The sequence below is a fragment of the Somniosus microcephalus genome, unplaced genomic scaffold, assembly GCF_052327205.1.
Source record: "Somniosus microcephalus isolate GS21.2 unplaced genomic scaffold, FLI_Smic_1.0 unresolved_chr4, whole genome shotgun sequence".
Classification (NCBI taxonomy): Eukaryota; Metazoa; Chordata; class Chondrichthyes; order Squaliformes; family Somniosidae; genus Somniosus; species Somniosus microcephalus.
Window position 1 is genome coordinate 50,787,439 of NW_028225182.1, and position 22,613 is coordinate 50,810,051.

General features: G+C 52.6%; 1 protein-coding gene across 1 annotated transcript in view; it reads right to left on the minus strand.

The window, feature by feature from the left end:
- LOC147091074 (uncharacterized) overlaps positions 1 to 22,613 on the minus strand; it is a 163,675-nt gene that overhangs the window by 133,658 nt on the left and 7,404 nt on the right. Inside the window, exon 2 of the mRNA XM_085977159.1 lies at positions 19,708 to 21,321. Within this exon, the coding sequence (XP_085833285.1) occupies positions 20,053 to 21,321 (1,269 nt within the window). The 3' untranslated portion in view covers positions 19,708 to 20,052. The remainder of the gene's footprint in view (positions 1 to 19,707; positions 21,322 to 22,613) is intronic.

Genomic DNA, 22,613 nt, shown 5'->3' on the forward strand with positions numbered 1-22,613 from the left:
GTGCGAGTTAGGACACGGGGCAGTGAGCACAGGGGGTGATGGGTGAACGGGACTGGGTGTGAGTTAGGACACGGGGCAGTGAGCACGGGGTGATGGGTGAACGGGACTGGGTGTGAGTTAGGACAGGGGGCAGTGAGCACAGGGGGTGATGGGTGAACGGGACTGGGTGTGAGTTAGGACACGGGGCAATGAGCGCAGGGGGTGATGGGTGAACGGGACTGGGTGTGAGTTAGGACACGGGGCAGTGAGCGCAGGGGGTGATGGGTGAACGGGACTGGGTGTGAGTTAGGACACGGGGCAGTGAGCACAGGGGGTGCTGGGTGAACGGGACTGGGTGTGAGTTAGGACACGGGGCAGTGAGCACAGGGGGTGATGGGTGAACGGGACTGGGTGTGAGTTAGGACACGGGGCAGTGAGCACAGGGGGAGATGGGTGAACGGGACTCGGTGCGAGTTAGGACACGGGGCAGTGAGCACAGGGGGTGATGGGTGAACGGGACTGGGTGTGAGTTAGGACACGGGGCAGTGAGCACATGGGGTGATGGGTGAACGGGACTGGGTGTGAGTTAGGACACGGGGCAGTGAGCACAGGGGATGATGGGCGAACGGGACTCGGTGCGAGTTAGGACACGGGGCAGTGAGCACAGGGGGCGATGGGTGAACGGGACTCGGTGCGAGTTAGGACACGGGGCAGTGAGCACAGGGGGTGATGGGTGAACGGGACTGGGTGTGAGTTAGGACACGGGGCAGTGAGCACAGGGGGTGATGGGTGAACGGGACTGGGTGTGAGTTAGGACACGGGGCAGTGAGCACGGGGTGATGGGCGAACGGGACTCGGTGCGAGTTAGGACACGGGGCAGTGAGCACAGGGGGTGATGGGTGAACGGGACTCGGTGCGAGTTAGGACACGGGGCAGTGAGCACAGGGGGTGATGGGTGAACGGGACTGGGTGTGAGTTAGGACACGGGGCAGTGAGCACAGGGGGCGATGGGTGAACGGGACTGGGTGTGAGTTAGGACACGGGGCAGCGAGCACAGGGGGCGATGGGTGAACGGGACTGGGTGTGAGTTAGGACACGGGGCAGTGAGCACAGGGGGTGATGGGTGAACGGGACTGGGTGTGAGTTAGGACACGGGGCAGTGAGCACAGGGGTGATGGGTGAACGGGACTGGCTGCGGGTTAGGACACGGGGCAGTGAGCACAGGGGTGATGGGTGAACGGGACTGGGTGCGAGTTAGGACACGGGGCAGTGAGCACAGGGGGTGATGGGTGAACGGGACTGGGTGTGAGTTAGGACACGGGGCAGTGAGCACAGGGGCTGATGGGTGAACGGGACTGGGTGCGAGTTAGGACACGGGGCAGTGAGCACAGGGGGTGATGGGCGAACGGGACACGGTGCGAGTTAGGACACGGGGCAGTGAGCACGGGGTGATGGGTGAACGGGACTGGGTGTGAGTTAGGACACGGGGCAGTGAGCACAGGGGGTGATGGGTGAACGGGACTGGGTGTGAGTTAGGACACGGGGCAGTGAGCACAGGGGGTGATGGGTGAACGGGACTGGGTGTAAGTTAGGACACGGGGCAGTGAGCACGGGGGGTGATGGGTGCACAGGACTGGGTGTGAGTTAGGACACGGGGCAGTGAGCACAGGGGGTGATGGGTGAATGGGACTCGGTGTGAGTTAGGACACGGGGCAGTGAGCACGGGGTGATGGGTGAACGGGACTGGGTGCGAGTTAGGACACGGGGCAGTGAGCACAGGGGGTGATGGGTGAACGGGACTGGGTGCGAGTTAGGACACGGGGCAGTGAGCACAGCGGGTGATGGGTGAACGGGAGTGGGTGCGAGTTAGGACATGGGGCAGTGAGCACAGCGGGTGATGGGTGAACGGGACTCAGTGTGAGGTAGGACATGGGGCAGTAAGCACAGGGGGTGATGGGTGAACGGGACTCGGTGCAAGTTAGGACACGGGGCAGTGAGCACAGGGGGTGATGGGTGAACGGGACTCGGTGCGAGTTAGGACACGGGGCAGTGAGCACAGGGGGCGATGGGTGAACGGGACTCGGTGCGAGTTAGGACACGGGGCAGTGAGCACAGGGGGTGATGGGTGAACGGGTCTCGGTGCGAGTTAGGACACGGGGCAGTGAGCTGAGCACGGGGCGATGGGTGAACGGGACTCGGTGCGAGTTAGGACACGGGGCAGTGAGCACAGGGGGTGATGGGTGAACGGGACTCGGTGCGAGTTAGGATGCTGGCAGCGCAGTTTTGGACGAGCTCAAGTTTACAAAGGGTGGAAGATGAGAGGCCGGTTGGGAGAACATCGAAATAGCTGACAATAGCAAAATACTGCCGACGCTGGAATCCAAAACAAAAACAGAAAATGCTGGAAACACTCAGCAGGCCAGGCAGCATCCGTGGAGAGAGAAACAGAGTTAACGTTTCAGGTCTGGGACCCTGCGTCAGAACTGGAAAAAGTTAGCGATGTAACAGGATTTAAGCAGGTGCAGAGGCAGGGAAATGGGGAGGGGAAGAAAGAACAAAAGGAACGGTCTGTGAGAGGGCGGAGGCAGGAGTAGTTAAATGTTGCAAATAGGGATGGCAGAATCGTCACCAGCTGCTGCCTGAAAAAATAGGGACAGAGGTTATTGTCTGAAATTGTTGAACTCGATGCTGAGTCTAGAAGGCTGTAAAGTGCCTCATCGAAAGATGAGTTGCTGTTCCTCGAGCTAGGATCCCAGCTATTCAAAATATATATTAATGATCTAGACGAGGGAACTAGATGTAATATCTCCAAGTTTGTAGACGACACAAAGCTGGGTGAGCGTGTGTGCTGTGAGGAGGCTGCCGAGAAACTCCAGTATGATTTGGACAGGTTGGGCGATTGGGCAGAAGCATGGCAGATGCAGTATAATGCGAGGTTATCCACTTTGGTGGCAAAAACAGGAAGGCAGATTATTATCTGAACGGCAATAGATTGGGAGAAGGGGAAGTGCAACGAGACCTGGGTGTCCTTGTGTACCAGTCGCTGAAGGTAAGCATGCAGGTGCAGCAGGCGGTTAAGAAGGCAAATGGTATGTTGGCCTTCGTAACGAGAGGATTCGAGTACAAGAACAAGGATGTCTTGCTGCAGTTGTACAGGGCCTTGGTGAGACCACACCTTGAGTATTGTGTGCAGTTTTGGTCGCCTTATCTGAGGAAGGATGTTCTTGCCATGGAGGGAGTGCAGCGAAGATTCACTAGACTGATACCTGGGATGGCAGGAATGACGTATGAGGAGAGATTGGGTCGATTGGGCTTATACTTGCTGGAGTTTAGAAGAATGAGAGGGGATCTATTTGAAACTTATAAAATTCTAACAGGACTGGACAGACTAGATGCAGGAAGGATGTTCCCGATGGCGGGGGAGTCCAGAACCAGGGGTCACAGTCTAAGGATAAGGGGTAAGCCATTTAGGACAGAGATGAGGAGGAATTTCTTCACCCAGAGAGTGGTGAACCTGTGGAATTCTCTACCACAGAAGGCAGTGGAGGCCAATTCATTAAATATATTCAAGAAGGAGTTAGATATATTTCATAAGGCTAAAGGGATCAAGGGATATGGGGAGAAGGCAGGGACAGGGTACTGAGTTTGGATGATCAGCCATGATCTCATTGAATGGCGGAGCAGGCTCGAGGGGCCGAATGGCCGACTCCTGCTCCTATCTTCTATGTTTCTATGTTTCTATGAGCTTACGTTGAGCTTCATTGGAACAGTGTAAAAGGCCAAGCACCAAAAGCTCAGAGTGGGAGTGAAGCGGAGAATTAAAGTGACAGGCGACCGGAAGCTCGGGGTCACCCTTACGGACTGAACGGAGGTGTCCTGCAAAGCGGTCACCCAATCTGCGTTTGGTCTCCCCAATGTAGAGGAGACCGCATCGTGAGCAGCTAAATTGCAAGAAGTACAAGTAAATCACTGTTGCAGCTCGAAGGAGTGTTTGGAGCCCTGGATAGTGGGAACGGAGGAGGTAAAAGGCCAGGTGTTGCATCTCCTGCGCTTGCACAGGAGGGTGTCGTGGGGAGGGGACAGGGTGTTGGGGGTGATTGAGGAGTGGACCAGGGTGCCGCGGAGGGAGCGGTCCCTTCGGAATGCTGAAAGGGGAGGTGAAGGGGAAGATGTGTTTGGTGGTGGGAAAAGAGTGGGAGAATGGAATGGAGTCCTTACAGGAAGCGGGGTGGGAGGAAGTGTAGTCCAGGTAGCTGTGGGAGTCAGTGGGCTTGTAGTGGATGTTCGTCGATAGCCTATCCCCAGGAACGGAGACAGAGAAGTCGAGGAAGGGAAGGGAAGAGACAGGGATGGACCATGTGAAGGTGAGGGAAGGGTGGAAATTGGAAGCAAAGTGAATTAAATTTTCTAGCTCAGAGCGAGAGCTGCAAACGTTCTACATATTCCACGCAGGCATAGCTGGGGTCCATGCGGGTTCCCATAGCAACACCTTTAACTTGGAGGAAGTGAGTGGAGTCAAAGGAGAAGTTGTTTAATGTGAGAACAAGTTCAGCCAGGTGGAGGAGGGTGGTGGTGGATGGGGATTGGTTGGGCCTCTGGTCAAGGATCCCTCAGGCCATCCTGGTGGGGGATGGAGGTGTAGAGGGATTGGACGTCCATAGTGAAAAGGAGACTGTTGGGGCCAGGAAACTGGAAACTGTTAAAGTGGCAGACGGCATCGGAAGAGTCGCAAATGTAGGTGTGAAGAGACTGGACAAGGGGAGAAAAAATAGAGTCGAGATATGAAAAAATCAGTTCCGTGGGGCTGTGAGGTTGACAGCTGTGGAGGGAAGATCTCCAGAGGAGATGAGGTCAGTAACAGTCTTGGAAACAATGGTTTGATGTTTGGTAGTGGGGTCAGGCTCCAGGAGAAGGTAGGAGAAGGTGTCAGAGAGCTGGCGTTCAGCCTCCGCACAGTAAAGGTCGGTTCGCCAAATTGTTGAGTCTGGAAGTAACAAAGAAGACGATGGAAGGACTTGCATTTCTATAGCGCCTTTCACGACCTCGGGACGTCCCAAAGCTTTTTACAGCCAATGAAGTACTTTTGAGGTGTAATCGCTGTTGTAATGTAGGAAACACTGTAGCCAATTTGCACACAGCAAGATCCCGCAAATGTGATAATGACCGGATAATCTGCTTTTAGTGATGCTAGCTGAGGGGTAGATTTTGTGCACTAGTCTCTGGAGCCACAACCCTCTGACCCAGAGGCAAGAGTGCTACCCACTGAGACACAGCTGACATGAATGAGGGTTTCATCAACCCTCCTGGTGCTAGTACAGTACTGAGCCCGCTGGCTGGCGAATCATCAACGGGTAGCAAGTTTCCGACTGCCACACAGGGGGGACTCAGCTGAACATCCCCGCACCAGGCACTTGGAGCCACACCATAAAGACCCCACTTAACCCGTTTCCCACCGGAACGTAATCAACAGAATCATAGAATGGTTACAGCACAGAAGGAGGCCATTCGGCCCATCGAGCCCGTGCCAGCTCTCTGCAAGAGCACTTCAGCTAGTCCCACTCCTCCGCCCTTTCCCCGGAGCCCTGCACATTTTTTTCCTTCAGGTACTTATCCAATTCCCTTTTGAAAGCCGTGATTGAGTCTGCCTCCACCGCCCTTTCAGGAAGTGCATTCCAGATTCTAACCACTCGCTGCGTAAAAAAGTTTTTCCTCATGTCACCTTTGATTCTTCTGCCAATCACTTTAAATCGGTGCCCTCGGGTTTTCGACCCTTCCACCAATGGGAACAGTTTCTCTCTATCTACTCTGTCTAGACCCCGCATGATTTTGAACACCTCTATCAAATCTCCTCTCAATCTTCTCTGCTCCAAGGAGAACAACCCCAGCTTCTCCAGTCTATCCACGTAACTGAAGTCCCGCATCCCTGGAACCATTCTCGTAAATCTTTTCTGCATCCTCTCTAAGGCCTTCACACCCTTCCTAAAGTGCGGTGCCCAGAACTCAACACAATACTCCAGTTGAGGTCAAACCAGTGTTTCATAAAGGGTTTAGTATAACTTCCTTGCTTTTGTACTCTATGCCTCTATTTATGAAGCCCAGGATCCCGTATGCATTTTTTTCCCGTCTGCTATAACCGGTTAGCTGCGGGTAAGTGGCCAACTCCTCCCGTAGCTCAGCCAGCCCCGCCGCCCACACCGCCCCCACCTTAGTTAAACCGTCCCCTTGGCTACAAAATCCTGGAATGACTCAAAATAAATACAAGCACAGAATAGATGCTGCCCAGAGAAGTCCCTCCGAGCTCTAGTGGTGGCGACTGCCATCTGGTGGAGAGAAGGCAGCTCTGCTGAAACAGGGGCTGGATGGAGTGAAGCCGAACCCAACAACAGCTTGTATCTAAAGGAAATAAAAGGACTTGCATTTCTACAGCGCCTTTCATGACCTCAGGACATCCCAAAGCGCTTTACGGCCAATGACGTACTTTTTGAAGTGTAGTTACTTTTGTAATGTAGGAAACGCGGCAGCCAATTTGCGCACAGCAAGCTCCCACAATCAGCAATGTCACAATTCACCAGATTATTTGTTTTTTAGTGATGTTCGTTGAGGGATAAATATTGGCCCAGGACACCGGGGAGAAATCCCCTGCAATTCTTCAAAATAGTGCCATGGGATCTTTTGCATCCACATGAGGGAGCCTCAGTTTAACCCATTTTCATCCGAAAGACAGCACCTCTGAAAGTGCAGCACTCCCTCAGTACTGCCCCTCCGACAGTGCGCTGCTCCCTCAGTACTGCCCCTCCGACAGTGCAGCGCTCCCTCAGTACTGCCCCTCCGACAGTGCGGCGCTCCCTCAGTGTTATGTCCGTGTAATAATAAGAAAAGGACTGCAGACAACGGTACAACAGGTGTTTACTCAACGTGGTTCAAATTGCAACTGAAACAACAGATTACTACTCAGCGTTATATACAGGTGTGGTCACTGCCGGTACTACAGTATACATGAGCTGTAGAAAGTAGTTCCCCCTTAAAGGTACATACATTACAATTCCTCCCCTTTTAGATTAACAGTACCATAACACTCATTTAACAATTAAATATCAAACTAATTACAATTAACACTTTTAATATGCAACATTAGCTGAAAATAGTCTATTTATAAATTCAGTCTTTGGGGAGGCTTCCTGATCCTTTCTGGATAGCGCCTTTCCCAAGTGTCTTGCTCTTGGTGCGGAGGCGATTCTGGCCCCCTGTCGTCGGTTGGTTCATCAGCTTCCGATGCTACTGTTTCTGGGGTAGATGCTACCTGTACGTCGGGTTCATCACCAGGTACGTTAGGGCGAGGCATGGGGTTGACTCGTTCCTGTGACTCTAGGATCTGGTCAGCATGGCGTCTCACGATGCTCTCCCCAACGTCCACTGTGTACATTAGTGGCCCCTGCCGTGTGCGTATCGTTCCTGGTTGCCATTTCTCTGTTCGGTAGTCGCGGGCCAAGACTGGTTGCCTTACATTGAAGCTCCTTGTCGGCTTCTCATTGATGTGCTGGAATTGCTTACTCTCAACATCTCTTCGTACATTTGGTCTGAGCAAATCCAGACGAGATCTCAACCTTCGGTTAAAGAACATCATGGCCGGGGCCTGGTTGGTGACTGCATGTGTCGCATTTCTGTAGGCTAACAGGAAATTGTCCACCTTATGCTGCAGTGGAATGTCGTCATCGCACATGGCCTTTACTGCTTTTTTAAAGGTTTGTATGAACCTCTCAGCCAATCCATTTGTGGCTGGATGATACGGGGCGGATGTGTAATGCCTTACCCCATTCCTTTTCATAAATCTTCGAAACTCTTCGGACACAAACTGTGGTCCGTTATCAGAGCAAATCTGCTCTGGCAAGCCGTTCCTGGCAAAAATGGTCCGTAGGACTGCAATAGTTTTCTCCGTGGTGGTGGAGGACATTTTGATCACCTCAGGCCATTTCGAGTGCGCATCCACAGCTATTAAAAACATTGAGTCCATGAATGGACCAGCAAAATCAATATGCACCCGTTGCCATGGAGATGAGGGCCACTCCCATGGGTGTAGAGGGGCATGTGGTGGTGCATTTTGGACCTTCTGGCATCCTGAGCAGCTCTTTGTCAGGTCCTCGATTTGCTGATCGATCCCCGGCCACCACACATAAGCCCTAGCAAGGCTTTTCATTTTCACCCCTCCCAGATGACCTTCGTGAAGCTCATTGAGCACTCTCTCCCTTAACTTGGGTGGAATTACCACTCGGGATCCACACATCATGGTCCCCTGGCATACTGACAGCTGTTCTCTTCTGGATGAGAATGCTGGCAACAGTGAGTCGCCATGTGCTAGCCATCCCTTCACCGTCAAATCATATACCCGAGACAGTGTCGGGTCATTTCTGGTCTCCTTCTCTATACCAGCGTTAGTTACTGGCAAGCATTCAATTATAGTCGAATTAAATATTTCGACAGGATCCACTGCTGGTGCTTCCTCCGCAGTAGGCAGTGCCAGGCGTGATAGCCCATCAGCGTTTCCATGCTGTTTCGTGCCCTTATACTCGATTTCATATTGGTGCGCCCCTAGAAAAAGGGACCATCTTTGTAGCCGTTGCGCAGTCATCACCGGAATGCCCTTCTTTGAATTAAAGATGGAGGCAAGTGGTTGGTGGTCAGTCAGCAAGGTGAACTTCTGCCCGTGCAGATAGTGATTGAACTTTTTCACTCCCCACACTAGGCTGAGGGCCTCCCTGTCAATCTGGGCATAGTTACGCTCGGCTGAGGTTAGTGACCGAGACGTAAAGGCTACTGGCCTCTCCGAGCCGTCCGGGAATTTGTGCGACAGCACCGCTCCAATGCCATAGGGTGATGCATCACACGCCAACCAAATTGGTAGTGCTGGGTTGAAATGAGCCAACACCTCTTTTGATGTGATCAATGCTTTGCTCTTCTGGAAAGCTCGTTTACATTCGTCACTCCACTTCCATGGTACCCCCGTTTGCAGTAGGGTGTTCAGTGGGTGTTGTATGGTAGACAAATTCGGCAAGAACTTATGGTAGTAGTTCACCAGCCCGAGGAACGACCTCAGTTGTGACACATTTTCCGGTGCTGGAGTCTTGACCACTGCCTCAATCTTTTCAGGGGACTTATGTAACCCCTCTATCAATAACGTGGCCACAATACGAGATCTGCTTCTGGAAAAACTCGCATTTGTGGCGATTAGCTCGGAGCCCATATTCCTTCAATCTAGTGAGCACCTGCTCCAGGTTGGCGAGGTGATCACTGTCATTTTCGCCCGTGACCAGGATGTCGTCCAAATAACACTGGGTCCCTGGAATCCCTTGCAGGACTTGTTCCATTGCCCTTTGCCAAATAGCCGAAGCTGATGCTACCCCGAACACCAGCCGGTTGTATTGGTAGAGACCGTTATGAGTGTTGATCGTGAGGTACTGTTTCGAGGCTTCTTCTACCTCCATTTGCAGGTACGCCTGGGCCAGATCAATCTTAGTGAAGTGTTTCCCTCCAGATAGCGAGGCGAAAATATCTTCAATCCGCGGAAGCGGATATTGTACAGTGTGAAGGACTGGGTTCACTGTCACCTTAAAGTCCCCACAGATGCGAACCTTCTTTGGTTCCCCAGGCGTATTACTCAATGACCTCTTCATTACAGGGATGATGGGTGTAGCCCACTCGCTCCAGTCCACTTTGGACAGTACTCCTGAACGTTCCAAACCTTCCAGCTCTGCTTCGACGGCTGGGCGGATCGCATAAGGTACCGGTCTGGCCTTAAAAAACTTTGGGCTTGCATTTTCCTCTATTTTGATCGTCGCTGTTATGCCTTTTAGTGTTCCGAGTCCCTGCTGGAACACTTCTTGTGCGTCAGTTAGCATTTTTGACAGTCGTCCAGGTGTGACGTCATCATCCTTTTTGGCATCTACAGTCAGTGCTTGTATGGAATGCCAATCTAGCTGTATCTTCCGGATCCATTCACGTCCTAGTAGTGGTGGTCCTCCATCTGGCAATACATATAGGTCCATTTTTGGTGTTTCCTTGCCGTTATATATAACGTTCACCCTTATTTTTCCTTTGGGGTAGACTTTTTGCCCCGTTTACGTCTTCAAGACAATCTTTGTATCTCTCAAGGGTATATGTCAGAATAGCCGCTTGTAGTCCCTTCGGTTTATGACTGTTAGGGCTGATCCTGTGTCCAATTCCATTTTCACTTGGACTCCTGCTATCTTGAGCGTGACCCAGATAGTTTGGTGATCCTCCATTTTGACCACATTATGTAGTTTTAGACAACCCAGCTCCTTGCTTCCGGAGTCTGTATCACTCTTCTGTTCGTCTGAACTACTCTCCGTCACCTAATGTACCTTCTTGTACTTCTCCTGTGGAGATTTCTTGCTGCTGGTTTTCTTTTCCGACCTGCAGACTCTTGCTATGTGTCCTACTTTTCCACACTGTCTGCACACTTGGTCCTTGAACCAGCAATCCTTATGGTCGTGTGTTGTTCTGCCGCAGCGATAGCACTTCACTGTTCCGTATGCCATTTCATTTGTGCCATATTCTTGTGGTCTCCGTTGTATCTCAGCCGCGCCCCGTGCTGCTGCTTCGTGTGATACTGCCATGCTGAAAGCCTTGTCCAGCGTAAGATCCTTTTCTGATCAAAGCCGTTTCTGGGTTCCTTCACTTTGAAGCCCACACATGAACTTGTCCCTTAAAGTATCTGCTAGTCCCGTTCCAAACTGGCAGTGTTTCGATAGCTTGCGCAGTTCCGTTAAATACTCAGCATTACTTTCATCTTTATGCTGGTTCCTTTTGTGAAACTTAAATCTTTCTGCTATCAGCAGCGGTGTGGGGTTTAAGTGGTCCTGTAGGATTGACACTATGGCCTAGAAATTGGGTATAGCCCCACCAGCTCGTTTGCGCCGTAAATTTTGCGCCTGCCGCGGAGCCAGTTGTGCCCGCCCCATATTCACTTTCAGCGCCCCAAAGCGGAACCGGGCGCTGTTCCAGGGTTTGGCCGCCCCGCTTGGGGCGCTGAAAGTGAATTTCAGCGCTGCCGGTCCCGCTGCGCCACCCGATGCGGTGCGGCAGGCTGCTGTACTGCAGGCCTCCCTCTTCTCTTAAGGGGGAGGTGCCTGCAACGGCCGGAGCCCCGATTGCAAGTGCCGGCAAAAGAGCCCGGCACAACGGAGAAGTGCCGGGCTCCACGGAAACCAGCCGGCAATGCCGCGGGGGGGGGGGTGGAGGAGGCCGGGGAAGGAGGTGCGGGCAGGCGGCCGGCGAAAAAGCGGCCGGCCGCACCTCCACCTTAAAGCGCCCCGCTAAGGCTGCTGTAAGGACCCGGTCTCCCGATGTTGTTAGCGGCCGCCACGGATGAGGCGGCCGCTACTGAAGATGGGGATCGGCGTGGTTTCGGGCGGTACCGGGGCACTGCGCACACCGATGACGTCATCGGTGCCGGCGCAGCGCTACCGGCTAACGCCGATGTTAGGGCCCACCTAATTTCGGGAGCGACGCAACTTCCGGCGCAACCCACTCTTTCACCCCTAATTGGGCGCAAACGCAAGTGAATTTCTAAGCCTATGTTTTCAAAATCCTTTTCTACTGGCTTCTCTGGGGTTACTAGGTTTCGTAGTAAGCCATACGTTTTTGCACCCATTGAATTCAACAATACCAGTGCTTTCTTGTCATCTGGCACTTCATTCGCCTTGCAGTATACTTCTATGCGTTCGACATATGTCGTCCAAGCTTCGACTTCATTGTCGAACGCTGTGATACTGCCACTCTTCGGCATTTTTGGGTGTGGTTAGACTGGCTTAAAATGGCGTCTCCCGCGCTTTCCTTTCTTCCCCGCTGCGGCTTAAAATGGCGTCTCCCGCGCTGCTGCCAACGCTGCTCTCGGCGGTCCTCGTGGCAAATGGCGACGCCCTGTGGGTTTCGTGCGCTGCTCCTGCGCTGCTGCCAACGCCGCTCTCTGCGGTCCTCGTGGCAATGGCAGCGCCTCGCGTTTTCCTGCACGCCTCTCTCCCCCATTGACGCTGCTCGGCCCTTGACCACCGGCTGCGCTCTGCTCTCTCTCGCCTCTCTCCCCCATTGACGCCGCTCGGTCCTGAACACCGGCTGCGCCCTGTGCGCTCTGCCCTCTTTCTCTCCCCCGTCGACGCTGCTCGGCCTTTTTCTGTGCCGCTCGGTCGGGCTCTAGCCCGTCGCTGTCCGGGAAGGGTCTGCGCAGTACCTGTTGCCAGCCCGTTTCGCTGGACCACCGTGACTGGAAAGCCAAGCCTGGCTCTCGACAACCTCCCCTGCGATGCTCAAATCTCCGCTGGATGGCTGGGCGGTTGCCCGTGGTCGACGCCCCTGCTTCTGGACTCGACCTTCTTCCGCTGTTCTCCAGGAGCGAATCCCTGGGAGGTGATGCAGAGTTTCAGGTAGGTTCGAACTTGCTCGTCGCAACTGTTACGTCCATGTAATAATAAGAAAAGGACTGCAGAGAACGGTACAACAGGTGTTTACTCAACGTGGTTCAAACTGCAACTGAAACAACAGATTACTACTCAGCGTTATATACAGGTGTGGTCACTGCCGGTACTACAGTATACATGAGCTGTAGAAAGTAGTTCCCCCCTTAAAGGTACATACATTACACTCTGCACTGCCCCTCCGACAGTGCGGCGATCCCTCAGCACTGCCCCTCCGACAGTGCGGCGCTCCCTCAGTACTGCTCGTCCGACAGTGCAGCGCTCCCTCAGTACTGCTCGTCCGACAGTGCAGCGCTCCCTCAGTACTGCCCCTCCGACAGTGCGGCACTCCCTCAGTACTGCCCCTCCGACAGTGCAGCGCTCCCTCAGTACTGCTCGTCCGACAGTGCGGCGCTCCCTCAGCACTGCCCCTCCGGCAGTGCGGCGCTCCCTCAGTACTGCCCCTCCGACAGGGCAGCGCTCCCTCAGTACTGCTCGTCCGACAGTGCGGCGCTCCCTCAGTACTGCCCCTCCGACAGTGCGGCGCTCCCTCAGTACTGCCCCTCCGACAGTGCGGCACTCCCTCAGTGCTGCCCCTCCGACAGTGAGGCGCTCCCTCAGTACTGCCCCTCCGACAGTGCGGTGCTCCCTCAGTACTGCCCGTCTGACAGTGCAGCGCTCCCTCAGTACTGCCCCTCCGACAGTGCAGCGCTCCCTCAGTAATGCCCCTCCGACAGTGCAGCGCTCCCTCAGTACTGCCCCTCCGACAGTGCGGCGCTCCCTCAGTACTGCCCCTCCAACAGTGCGGCACTCCCTCAGTAATGCACTGGGAGAGTCAGCCTAGATTTTGTCTTCAATTCTCTGCAAGAGTGCAACAGTGACTGTACTTCAAAAAATACATCATTGGCTGAAATGCGCTTTGGACATCCTGAGGACGTTAAAGCTGCTATATAATTGTAAGTTCTTTCTTTAAAGATCCCGCAGCTCTATTAGAAGAAGAGCAGGGCATTCTCCCCGTGTCCTGGCAAACATTCCCTCAACTGTGGTTCCAGCGAATCGTGCTGGTAGCAGGTAGCGCGCTGACCCTTCCAGACTGCGGCGGGCTCAAGCTCGATCAAGCGGCTCTACAAATCGGGCCGCGCAGCGTTGCCGGGAAAAGAAAACAAGAGAGAGAGGGTGGAGCGCACAGGGCGCAGTCGGTGCTCGAGAACAGGACAGCGGAGAGAAACTAAACGGGGGGGGGAAGGAAAGCGAGACGTGCCAAAGCTGCGGGTCGCCGCCATTACCCCGTAGAACGCTAGGAGCAGCGTGGCAGTAAGGGGAAGAAGCAAAAGCGCGGGAGGCGCCATTTTATCCCGTTGGGGAAGAAGCAAAAGCGCGGGACGCGCCATTTTATTCCATTGGGGAAGAAGCAAAAGCGCGGGAGGCGCCATTTTAAATCGGCCAAGATGCCGAAAAGTAGCAGTATCACTGCTTTCAACAACGAGGTAGAAGACTGGACCACGTATGTGGAAAGAATTGAAGTGTACTGCAAGGCAAATGAGGTGGCTGATGGAAAGAGGGCGTCGGTATTATTAAATCTGATGGGTACGAGTACGTATGGCCTATTGCGGAATTTAATTACCCCAGCTAAACCAATGGAGAAAAGTTTTGAGGAGATTGTTCATATCTTACAGGAACATCTAAGCCCTACAACACTGCTGATAGCAGAAAGATTCAAGTTCCATAAAAGAAACCAGCACAAAGATGAGAGCAATGCTGACTATCTTACGGAACTACGCAAGTTATCGAAGCACTGCCAGTTCGGAGCAGGACTGGCAGACACCTTACGGGATAAGTTTGTCTGCGGGCTCCAGAGTGAAGGAACCCAGAAACGACTACTTTCAAAAAAGGACCTGACGCTAGAACAGGCTTTCAGCGTGGCAGTATCCTACGAAGCAGCAGCACGGGGAGCTGCAGAAATACAACAGGAACCACAAGAATACAGCACTAACGAAATGGCGTATGGAGCCGAAAAGTGCTATCGCTGCGGCAGAACAACCCATGAGCAGAAGGACTGCTGGTTTAAAGACAAAATATGCAGGCAATGCGGGAAAATGGGACATCTAGCAAGAGTCTGCAGGTCGGGAAAGAAGACCAACACGACAAGAACTACTAAGGAACAGTACAGGAAAGTAAAGAAACTGACAGATAGTAGTTCAGAAGTTCAGGAGAGTGATAAGGACTCTGGGAGCAGGCGACTAAGTTGTTTAAAGTTACACAACGTGATCGCAAAAGAAGATCACCGAACCATTTGGGTTACCCTCATGGTAGCAGGGTCCCCAGTGAAGATGGAATTGGACACAGGATCAGCCCTAACTGTCATGAATCGACGAGACTATGAGCGGCTATTCTCACACATACCCTTAAAGGACACGTCCATTGTGTTGAAGACATACACGGGGCAAAAGGTCTACCCCAGAGGAAAAATAAGGGTGCCAGTTGAATATAACGGAAAGGAAACACAGAAACTATACATGTATATACTACGAGATGGAGGACCACCATTATTGGGACGTGAATGGAATGGTCACATCTGGAGGCATTCCATTCTGGCACTAACTGTGACAAAAAAGATGATGACGTCGCACCTGGACGTCTGTCACAAATTCTATCTGACGCGGAAGAGGTGTTCCAACAAGGACTTGGGACTCTAAAAGGAGTAAAGGCAACCATAAAGATTGAGGATAACGCAACCCCAAAATTTTTCACGGCCAGACCGCTGCCATACGCGATACGCCCAGCTGTGGAAGCTGAACTGGAGAGTCTGGAGCGTTCGGGGGTGCTGTCTAAGGTGGACTGGAGCGAGTGGGCCACACCCATCGTTCCTGTAATGAAGAAAGCATTGAGCAGCACGCCTGGGGAGCCAAGGAAGGTTCGCATCTGTGGGGACTTCAAGGTGACTGTGAACCCAGTCCTGCACACAGTACAGTATCCGCTTCCGCGGATAGAAGATATTTTCGCCTCACTATCTGGAGGGAAACGTTTTACAAAGATTGACCTGGCTCAAGCGTATCTACAAATGGAGGTGGAAGAAGCATCTAGGAAATACCTCACGATAAACACTCACAAAGGCCTTTACCAGTACAATCGATTGGTATTTGGGGTAGCATCGGCCCCGGCTATGTGGCAGAGGGCAATGGAACAAGTCCTGCAAGGGATCCCGGGGACCCAGTGTTACTTGGACGACATCCTGGTTACAGGCGAAAATGACAATGAACACCTTGCCAACCTGGAACAGGTGCTCACGAGATTGCAGGAATATGGGCTACGAGCCAACCGTCCCAAATGCGATTTCTTCAGGAGACAAATCTCGTATTGTGGCCACATGATTGATGAGGAAGGGTTGCATAAGTCGCCGGACAAGATTGAGGCTGTAGTCAAGGCTCCAGCACCAGAAAATGTGTCGCAACTGAGGTCGTTCCTCGGGTTGGTGAACTACTACCATAAGTTCTTGCCGAATTTATCTACAATTCTGCACCCACTGAACGCCCTCCTTCAAACTGGTGTAACATGGAAATGGAGTGATGAGTGTAAGCGTGCCTTTCAGGAATGTAAATGCCAAATCACTTCAAAAGAAGTATTGGCCCACTACAACCCAACACTACCGATTCGGTTGGCATGTGATGCGTCACCTTACGGCATTGGAGCGGTGTTGTCACACAAATTCCGTGACGGTTCAGAGAGGCCAATAGCCTTTGCATCGCGCTCGCTAACCTCAGCCGAGCGTAACTACGCCCAGATTGACAGGGAGGCCCTCAGCCTGGTGTGGGGGGTGAAGAAGTTCAATCACTATCTGCACGGGCAGAAATTCACCCTACTGACTGATCATCAACCCCTGGTCTCAATTTTTAACCCAAAGAAGGGCGTTCCGGTGATGACGGCGCAACAGCTGCAAAGATGGTCACTTTTTCTAGGGGCACATCAGTATGACATAGAGTACAAAGGTACGAAACAACATGGAAATGCTGATGGGCTGTCGCGCCTACCGTTGCCTATGGCGGAAGAAGCACCTGCAGTGGACCCGGTGGAGATATTCCATGCGACCATAGTCGAATGTTTGCCTGTTACAAACGCAAGTATTGAGAAGGAAACCCGAAATGACCCGACACTCTCTCGGGTCTATGATTTGACGGTGAAGGGATTGCCAGCATATGGCGACTCACTGTTGCCAGCATTCTCGCCAAGGAGGGAACAGCTGTCAGTGTGCCGGGGAACCTTGATGTGTGGATCCCGAGTGGTAATTCCACCCAAGTTGAGAGATACAGTACTCAATGAGCTTCACGAGGGTCATCTGGGAGGGGTAAAAATGAAGAGCCTAGCCAGGGCGTTTGTGTGGTGGCCGGGAATCGATAAAGAAATCGAGGATATGACCAAGAGATGCACAGGATGCCAGAAGGTCCAAAACGCTCCACCACAGGCCCCGCTACATCCATGGGAGTGGCCCTCATCTCCATGGCAATGGGTACACATTGATTTCGCTGGTCCATTTATGGACTCAATGTTTCTAATCGCTGTGGACACCCATTCGAAATGGCCAGAGGTCATTAAAATGTCCTCCACCACCACAGAGAAAACTATTGCAGTCCTAAGGACCATCTTCGCCAGGAATGGGTTGCCAGAACAGATCTGTTCCGACAATGGCCCACAGTTTGTGTCTGAGGATTTCCGGAGGTTCCTGAAGAATAATGGGGTGAAACATTACACATCTGCCCCATATCATCCAGCCACAAATGGATTGGCTGAGAGGTTTGTTCAGACCTTTAAAAAGGCCATAAAGGCAATGTATAATGACGACATACCACTGCAACACAAGGTGGATAACTTCCTGTTTGCTTACCGGAATGCGACACATGCAGTAACCAACCAAACTCCAGCCGTACTGTTTTTCAACCGGAGACTAAGATGTCGCTTGGATTTGCTCAAACCAAACATAAGACGAGATGTTGTGGATAAGCAGTTCCAGCAGATAAATGAGAAGCCAACCAGGAGCTTCAAGATAGGGCAACCAGCCTTGGCTCGCGACTACCGAACAGAAAAATGGCAGCCAGGCACGATATGCACACAGCAGGGCCCACTAATGTACACAGTGGACGTTGGAGAGAGCATCGTGAGACACCATGCTGACCAGATTCGAGAGTCACAGGAACAAGCCAAACCTGTACCACAAGCATGTGCACCTGGTAATGAGCCCGAAGTACAGATTGCGGCTACCTCAGAAGCAGGGGTATTGGAAGCTGACGAACCAACCAATGACGAGCCAGAATTGACTCCACCGCTAGAACAGGATACTCGAGAAAGGCGCTATCCAGTCCGGATCAGGAAGCCTCCTCAAAGACTGAACTTATAAATGACTATTCCAGTTGATGTATATATTACTGAGAAAATTGTAATTGTAATTAGTTATTATTTAGTTGTTAAATGAATGTTATGTACTGTTTATCTAAAAGGGGAGGAATTGTTGTGTATGTCCCTTTAAGGGAATAACTGGTCTTAGACTGCAGTACCGGCAGTGACCACCCCTGTATAAAAGGCCCTAGCAGGCTTCTGTAGTTTCAGTTTCAAGCTGCCTCTTGTTCAGTAAAGTACCTGTTAAACTGTTCTCCCGAAGTCCGTGTATTATTGAGGCGCGGACTTTACAGTAGCCTTCAGGAGGAGGGGAGAAATCCCAAGAAATCATGGTAAGATTCCCCAATAATACAAACTGAGCAAGCAAGTCCATGTGTAAGCATTCTCTCCAGGGACACCACAGTGAGGAGGAAAACTGCAAGAAATGGGGAAAAGAGGAGCCCTTCCTTCCCATAGCAACCCGAGTGCTTTACTCTGTAACCTTTACTGTTCAAATAAAGTATTTCCCTTTGGCCACTGTTTAAGCTTTGGATGACCTTTCCCCCATTTCGAGTGACTATTGACAATGCTTTGGGGTACGGTAGCATGGTAACTATATCACTGGACTGGTCCGGATCCGGAGGCCCGAGTTCAAATCCCACTGCAGCAGTTGGTGAATTTAAATTCAGTTCATTACATAAATCTGGAAAAGTGACCATGAAACTACCAGATTGTTGTAAAAACCCATCTGGTTCATTCAAACCTGCTGTCCTTACCTGGTCTGGCCTATATGCTGTCCTTACCTGGTCTGGCCTATATGCTGTCCTTACCTGGTCTGGCCTATATGCTGTCCTTACCTGGTCTGGCCTATATGCCGTCCTTACCTGGTCTGGCCTGTATGCCGTCCTTACCTGGTCTGGCCTGTATGCCGTCCTTACCTGGTCTGGCCTGTTACAAATCTCATCATCACAAAAAACTACTCATGAAATAACACTGGATGGCCAGCTGGTGGCGCCGTCCAAGGAGTATAAATACTCGGGCGTGGGCCCAGCTTGCCAGGGACATTTTGTAAGACAGGAACTAGTGAAGTGCAACTAGACCTCCATGTTCTGAAACAAGTTGATTAAAGCCTTGCTTTATAGTCAAACCAAGTGCGTAGTGAGTTTTATTACATCAGGGCCTATACGCTGTCCTTACCTGGTCTGGCCGATACATCAATGTGCTTGACTCTTAACTGCCCTCTGAAATGGCCCAGCAAACCTCACCACCACCTTCTCAAGGGCAATTAGGGATGGGCAATGAATGCTGGCCTCGTCAGCGATGCCCACATCCCGTGAATGAATTACAATAAACGCGGTGGATCTGCCTTTCCGGTGACGTCACCGGGACTACCGACACCGATTTAGTGTCAGGGTTTGGTGTTGGGGTTAGGGTTAACGGTTATTCAGCACCTCGGGCCTTCCCCACCATTCAATCAGATGATGGCTGATCTGTACCTTAACTCCATTTGCCCGTCTTTGATCCATATCCCGATACCCGCACCCAACAAAAAATCAATCGCGGTCTGCAAAATTTCAATCGACCCCCAGCCACCCACAACCTTTCGAGGGAGTCGGCTCCAGATTTCCACTACCCTTTGTGTGAAAAAGTGCTTCTGGTTTCACTCCTGAATGGCCTGGCTTTAATTTGAAGATTGTGCCCCCTTTTATTGCTGAGGAAATGCTTTTCTCTGTATCTACCCTATTGAATATTCAGGTATGGTTCTGGGTCAAAATTCACCAATCAGGGAGTAGCTTTTTTTCACCAAGGTTAGGATTAGGGTTAGGGTTAGAAACCACTATTAACAACGTCATTGTCACTAGACGCATCATTTTTCATTTCATGTTTTTTTTACCTCACAGACGAGTCACAAGGCACCCTCATGAGTTCATTCATGGCTCCCGCTTCCCGGCCTGATTTCCTCCCTTCTTTCACATCTCTACATCTCTCACAGGAAAGGACAGCTCGGATATTTGGGGATTTCGGCACAAGACCAGGCGAGTCCAGGTGTTGCGCTGGTTACATCCAAATCATCGGCCTTGCCTGACAAGGGCTTCTGACAATAACCTGTTACCAGGGCCCCAACAGTTGCCATCCGATTCCACCGTCGTATCTTCAGCCATTACACGCCTTTCGCCTTCACTGGAGCTGGTTACGCCACAATGACCATTCCCCAGACTGAGGCACTCCGATTCCCATTTTATAGTCGCAGTGTAAGATCTGGATTTAGTTTCTCGGTGTCAGTGGTCCCTGGATTTGGTCTCTGATTATCAGTGGTTCCTGGATTTAGTCTCTCGGTATGAGTGATCTCTGGATTTAGTCTCTCAATGTCAGTAGTCCCTGGATTTGGTCTCTCGGTGTCAGTGATCTCTGGATTTAGTCTCTCGATGTCAGTGATCCCTGGATTTGGTCTCTCGGTGTCAGTGATCTCTGGATTTAGTCTCTCGATGTCAGTGATCCCTGGATTTAGTCTCTCGGTATCAGTGATCTCTGGATTTAGTCTCTCGATGTCAGTGATCCCTGGATTTAGTCTCTCGGTATCAGTGATCTCTGGATTTAGTCTCTCGATGTCAGTGATCCCTGGATTTAGTCTCTCGGTATCAGTGATCTCTGGATTTAGTCTCTCGATGTCAGTGATCCCTGGATTTAGTCTCGCGGTATCAGTGATCTCTGGATTTAGTCTCTCGATGTCAGTGATCCCTGGATTTAGTCTCTCGATATCAGTGTTCCCTGGATTTAGTCTCTCGGTCTCAGTGATCTCTGGATTTAGTCTCTCGGTCTCAGTGATCTCTGGATTTAGTCTCTCGATATCAGTGGTCCCTGGATTTGGTCTCTTGATATCAGTGTTCCCTGGATTTGGTCTCAGGGTGTCAGTGGTCCCTGGATTTGGTCTCAATGGTCCCAGGATTTGGTCTGCCGGTATAAGTTCGACCCTTTCATTTGTTCTCAGCAGGAAGCTTGCGGGCACTTCTCTCGTTACCCCAGTACTTCCATCAACCAGCTTTCCATCTCCCTGCCCCCTCAATTCTTTCTTCACGTTCGTGTTTTTTGCTCTTTTTTTTGAGGCGGGGGTGTGGAAGCGGGACCTCGCCCCTGGAACAAGTCCCTTGGGCTTTGGTTGTGGTGGAAAGGCTTTGGAAGCGGGGCCTCTCCCCTGGAACAAGTCCCTTGGGCTTTGGTTGCGATGGGTTGCGGTGGAAAGGCTGTGGAAGCGGGGCCTCTCCCCTGGAACAAGTCCCTTGGGCTTTGGTTGTGGTGGAAAGGCTGTGGAAGCGGGGCCTCGCCCCTGGAACAAGTCCCTTGGGCTTTGGTTGCGGTGGAAAGGCTGTGGAAGCGGGGCCTCGCCCCTGGAACAAGTCCCTTGGGCTTTGGTTGCGGTGGAAAGGCTGTGGAAGCGGGGCCTCTCCCCTGGAACAAGTCCCTTGGGCTTTGGTTGCAGTGGAAAGGCTGTGGAAGCGGGGCCTCTCCCCTAGAACAAGTCCCTTGGGCTTTGGTTGCGGTGGAAAGGCTGTGGAAGCGGGGCCTCTCCCCTGGAACAAGTCCCTTGGGCTTTCGTTGCGGTGGAAATGCTGTGGAAGCGGGGCCCCGCTGCAGGGCGAGCGACTGAAGGCAACCGAGCAGCGACGCCGGCTCAACCGCTAAACCCCAACAGCAAAAGCACGAGCGGGAGGAGAGCGGGCTCAAAGCGACACTGTGATTGGAGGAGCGGGGTGGGGCGTGTGACTCTGTGATTGGAGGAGCGCGGGGGCGAGCGACGCTATGATTGGAGGAGCGCGGGGGGCTTGTGTGTCTCTGATTGGAGAAGCGCGGTGGGGGGGGAGTGACGCTCTGATTGGAGGAGCGCGGGGACGAGCGACGCTGTGATTGGTGGAGCGCGGTGTGGGGTAGTGGCGCTGTGATTGGAGGAGCGCGGTCGGGGGGCTGGAATGACGCTGTGATTGGAGGAGCGCGGTGGCGGGGGGGTTGAATGTCGCTGTGATTGGAGGAGCAGTGCGAGGTCAGGCGAGCTCCACCTTCAGCCCCAGCGATGAGTCCGCCAGTCCGGCCCTGACCTTCCCTCTGCGCCCCTCGGCCAAAGTGAGCCAATTCCTTCAAACTGCAAACCAGGCGAGCCAGATCGCAACCAGTCCACAGGATACCACAGGGCACCCTGAACACAGAGATCGCCCACCCACACCCACCCCAACCAAACACACACACCCACCCCAACCCCATCCAACACCACACATCCACACACCAACACCACCCCCACCCAACCCTCGCCCACCCTCCGATACCTCACCCACCCTCCGATACCCCACACACCCTCCGATACCTCACCCACCCTCCGATACCCCACACACCCTCCAATACCCCACACACCCTCCGATACCTCACACACCCTCCGATACCCCACACACCCGCCGATACCTCACACTCCCTCCGATACCCTACACACCCTCCGATACCCCACACACCCTCCGATACCTCACACACCCTCCGATACCCCACACACCCTCCGATACCTCACACTCCCTCCGATACCCCACACACCCTCCGATACCTCACACTCCCTCCGATACCCTACACACCCTCCGATACCCCACACACCCTCCGATACCCCACACACCCTCCGATACCCCACACACCCTCCGATACCTCACACTCCCTCCGATACCCCACACACCCTCCGATACCCCACACACCCTCCGATACCCCACACACCCTCCGATACCTCACACTCCCTCCGATACCCCACACACCCTCCGATACCCCACACAC